The 4,061-nt window shown below is 44.9% G+C and overlaps 1 protein-coding gene across 1 annotated transcript; it reads left to right on the forward strand.

The window, feature by feature from the left end:
- Window positions 1-1,153: 1,153 nt before the first annotated feature.
- On the forward strand, window positions 1,154-2,749 carry LOC142289815 (ATP-dependent DNA helicase PIF1-like). The gene has a single exon (XM_075333743.1). The coding sequence runs from the start codon at window positions 1,154-1,156 to the stop codon at window positions 2,747-2,749; it is 1,596 nt and encodes a 531-aa protein (XP_075189858.1).
- Window positions 2,750-4,061: the final 1,312 nt, after the last annotated feature.

Here is a 4,061-nt window from a genome sequence, read left to right on the forward strand (position 1 = left end):
CACCAGTTGTGCATCTGAGTGTGCACTTGGAAAATGGACACAAAATTTACTTTAACCCAGCAAACGTGCAGCAGCTCCTAACACCACCTAAGACCACCCTCTTGGCATTTTTGAGCTATGTCAACAAGACCCTTTTGCAAAAACAATTCTCTACTGTGATTTTCCAAAGTACTACACTTGGAATGCCTCCAGAAAAACGCTGGAACGGAGGAAACGGGGGCTTGATATTGAAGGCTATCCAGGGGTGAAAGCAACTGATACTCTTGGTCGTGTCTACACTGTTCATCCATCAAATGCAGAATGCTTTTACCTGCGCATGTTAGTTCATGTTGTCAAAGGCCCTACATCATTTTCTGACCTGAGGACATGTGTGTGAAGAAACATTCAGGGAAGCTTAGCAAAGAAAAGTATTTCTGGAAAATGATGGACACTGGGACATGATCCTCAGTGAAGCAGCAGCCCCACAAACCCTAAAGAGACTAAAGCCTGCTTTATACGCTGTAATATATCTTACAATGTGTCGGCGGGGTCACGTCGTAAGTGACGCACATCCGGCATCCTAAGTTACATTGCAGTGTGTGACAGGTACGTGCGATTACGATTGAACGTTAAAACGTTCATCGCAAACACATCGTACCTTTCTCTAGAATTGCACGTCAGATTGTTCAACGTTCCCGGGGTAGCGCACATCGCAGTGTGTGAAACCCCGGGAACGATGAACAGATCTTACCTACGTCCTGCGGCTCCCGGCCCACAATGCGGAAGGAAGGAGGTGGGCGGGATGTTTACGTCCCGCTCATCTCCACCCCTCCGCTTCTATTGGCCGGCTGCCGCGTGATGTTGATGTGACGCCGAACGTCCCTCCCACTCCAGGAAGTGGACGTTCGCTGCCCACATCGAGGTCGTATGGACGGGTAAGTACGTGTGACGGGGGTTAAACGTTTGTGCGGCACGTTCAACAAATGAACGTGCTGCACATACGATGGGGGAGTTGCAAATCGCAAACGATATCGTATGCGAAATTGCAACGTGTAAAGCAGGCTTAAGACACCTCTTTGCTATTATTCTAACAACCTGTAGCATTTCAAATCCTCTTGAGATTTGGACAAAGTACAAAACTGATGTCAGTGAGGACATCCTCATGCAGATTAGAATGGAAAATCCTCAGCAACTCAACAACTTCACTGAGGAAATGTTCAGTGAAACTTTAATGCTCCTTAAAGATCAGTGCATAACAATGTCAGGAAAAGCCTTACAGTTGCTTGGTTTGCCTGCTCCAATACGAAATCCTGAAGGCATCCAAATGTGTAGCGAGATTTTCATAGACACAAACAACAATATTGATGAACTGACAGCATTTGTGTCTCAGAACGAGCCAATATTGGTACAAGATCAAAGGGACGCCTATAACTACATTTTAAGTTTAAGTGAAACCAACAAAGGTGGGATTGTCTTCCTTAATACTCCAGGAGGAACAGGAAAGACATTTGTAATCAACTTGCTCCTGACAAAATTTCGGCAACAAAATAAGATTGCATTTGCAGTGGCATCTTCCGGAATTGCTGCTACGCTTTTAAAAGGTGGCAGGACAGCACATTCGACATTCAAACTACCACTTAACCTGTCTCACAGTGACAGCCCTGTGTGTAATATTGCCAAGGGATCAGGACTGGCCAAATTGCTTCAAAAATGCAGTGCCATCATTTGGGATAAATGCACCATGTCACACAAAAAGGCTCTGGAAGCAGTGGACAGACTGCTGCAAGACCTGCGTAGCAACAAATATATCATGGGAGGAGTAGTTGTTGTTTTGGCAGGTGACTTCCGCCAAACATTACCTGTTATTCCAAGATCAACCCCTGCAGACGAACTCAATGCCTGTCTCAAAGCATCATACCTTTGGAGAAAAGTAAAGAAAATGTCACCGAAAACAAACATGAGGGTATACATGACAGGTGATGTTTCTGCTGGACTGTTTTCAAGCCAGCTGTTGACTATTGGAGATGGCAAAGCACCCGTAAACTCAACCACTGGACAGATCACCTACCCAAGCAACTTTTGTTGCATTGTGACTTCCATTGAGGAGTTGAAAGCAAAGGCTTTTCCAAACATCCAACTCCACTTCAAAAAATCTGGCTGGCTGTGTGAAAGAGCTATTTTAGCTCCCAAAAATGACAGCGTCAACAAGATCAATCTTCAAATTCTAAATCTCCTTCCAGGTGTGTGCACAACCTACAAGTCAGTGGATACAATAATAGACCCTGGTCAAGCATTATTTTATCCAACTGAGTTCCTCAATTCCTTGGAGCCACAAGTACTTCCTCCTCACAACCTCTTTCTAAAACCTGGAGCACCTATTCTGCTATTGAGAAATTTGGATCCACCAAAGCTATGTAATAGAACAAGACTCTTGATTAAGAACCTGTTTCCACATGTAATTGAGGCAACTATTTTGACAGGATGTGCCACAAGAGAAGATGTTTTCATTCCAACAATTCCTCTTATTCCATCTGATTTGCCTTTTGATTTTAAACACCTCCAGTTTCCTGTTCGACTGGCATTTGCTATGTCCATCAACAAAGCTCAGGGACAGTATTTGAAAGTAGTTGGAATTGATTTACAATCTCCATGCTTTTCTTATGGTCAACTTTATGTGGCCTGTTCAAGAGTTGGAACAGCTAAAAATCTGTTCGTCTTTGCACTTGAAGGAAGAACTAAGAATGTCGTCTATCAAAAGGCTCTCGAATAAGGAGTAGAAGATTACTTCACATTACTTGGCCAATTTAAATAAACTATTTAAAATTACATTTATATCTATTTGTTTTGTGTTTTTTGTGTGCAGAATACATTTTTGTTAATACATTCTATTTTGTTAACAGCAGTTATTAACCCGGGCAAAGCTGGGTAGTACAGCTAGTATATATATATATATATATATATATATATATATATATACACTAGAAGGTGGCCCGATTCTAACGTATCGGGTAGTCTAGAATGTGTATGTAGGTTAGCAGATTGAATAATAAGGTAATTAATGGACTGGATGGGTTAGGTTTAATTTAGTATTCTTATAATTGTTTATTAGTTTTAAAATGACAAGCAACAGAAGAAACAGTTTTAATAGATGAGTCTAATGTTTAATGATGTCCTTGGCTTGTAATGAAAGAAGGCCAAGAACAGTGTAAAGTTAAGTAAAAATATGCTGATGCTGTGATATGGGCCCAATGCTGGTATGTGCCCCCATTGTGGTGCAGCCACCATCCTGACATGTGCCCCCATCCTGCGGGATAAGGGCGCTTTCACACTTGTGTACCGCCCCCCCCGCGTCAGCGGCCGAGCCACTCGGATCTGGAGCCGCGGTGGCTCGAGGGGTCTCCGGATCCGGGGGGTTTGCGCGGCCACTTGAATTAAAAGAAGAGGGGGAGTATGTACAGGGGATTAGAAAGTTCGTGACGCCACCCACATTGTGTAGTAATGTAGGAGACCACCGCTGCTGTTGGGGGAGCCCGGTGGCGATGGAGTAGCAGCAGGATGTTTAACCCCTCCGTGGGTAGGAGGGGTTTGTGCCCCGGGGCCCGTTGGGAGTTGTTGGTGATTGGGGTGCAGTTGGGTAGAGGAAAAGGGGGGGGCTTTTCAGCGTACTCACTCAGTCCAGGAATAATAACACCGACAGCTTGTAAACCAGAGTTCTGAGCACCACTGCAGCCTGGAGGAAGCACGCTGGGATCCGTGCCCTTGGTGTTGCTGTTAGCCTGTGGCCTTTTCCGTGGCACCTTCTCACTAGTTGGACCCTCAAGCTTGAAACTTTTCGGGTCCCGCTCACCCATATGGCTAACGGAGTGAGCTTGCTCTTAGGGTTCACGCGTAGGATTTCTTTGGACTGTATTTGGGAAAGTCCTATCCCATCGGTGCACTAGTACTCCGATTTTGGAGCGGGTTGAGGATGAATCTTGAAATCTTCACCCCCGTCGGGTAAATTACCGGGTCGTGTGAAGCTACTTCCCGGCCTAGGATCCACGTACATTGTCGTGCCCTGGCCCCTGCTCAGTGATGGCTCA

Source organism: Anomaloglossus baeobatrachus, chromosome 2 (assembly GCF_048569485.1).
Source record: "Anomaloglossus baeobatrachus isolate aAnoBae1 chromosome 2, aAnoBae1.hap1, whole genome shotgun sequence".
In the NCBI taxonomy this organism is placed as follows: domain Eukaryota; kingdom Metazoa; phylum Chordata; class Amphibia; order Anura; family Aromobatidae; genus Anomaloglossus; species Anomaloglossus baeobatrachus.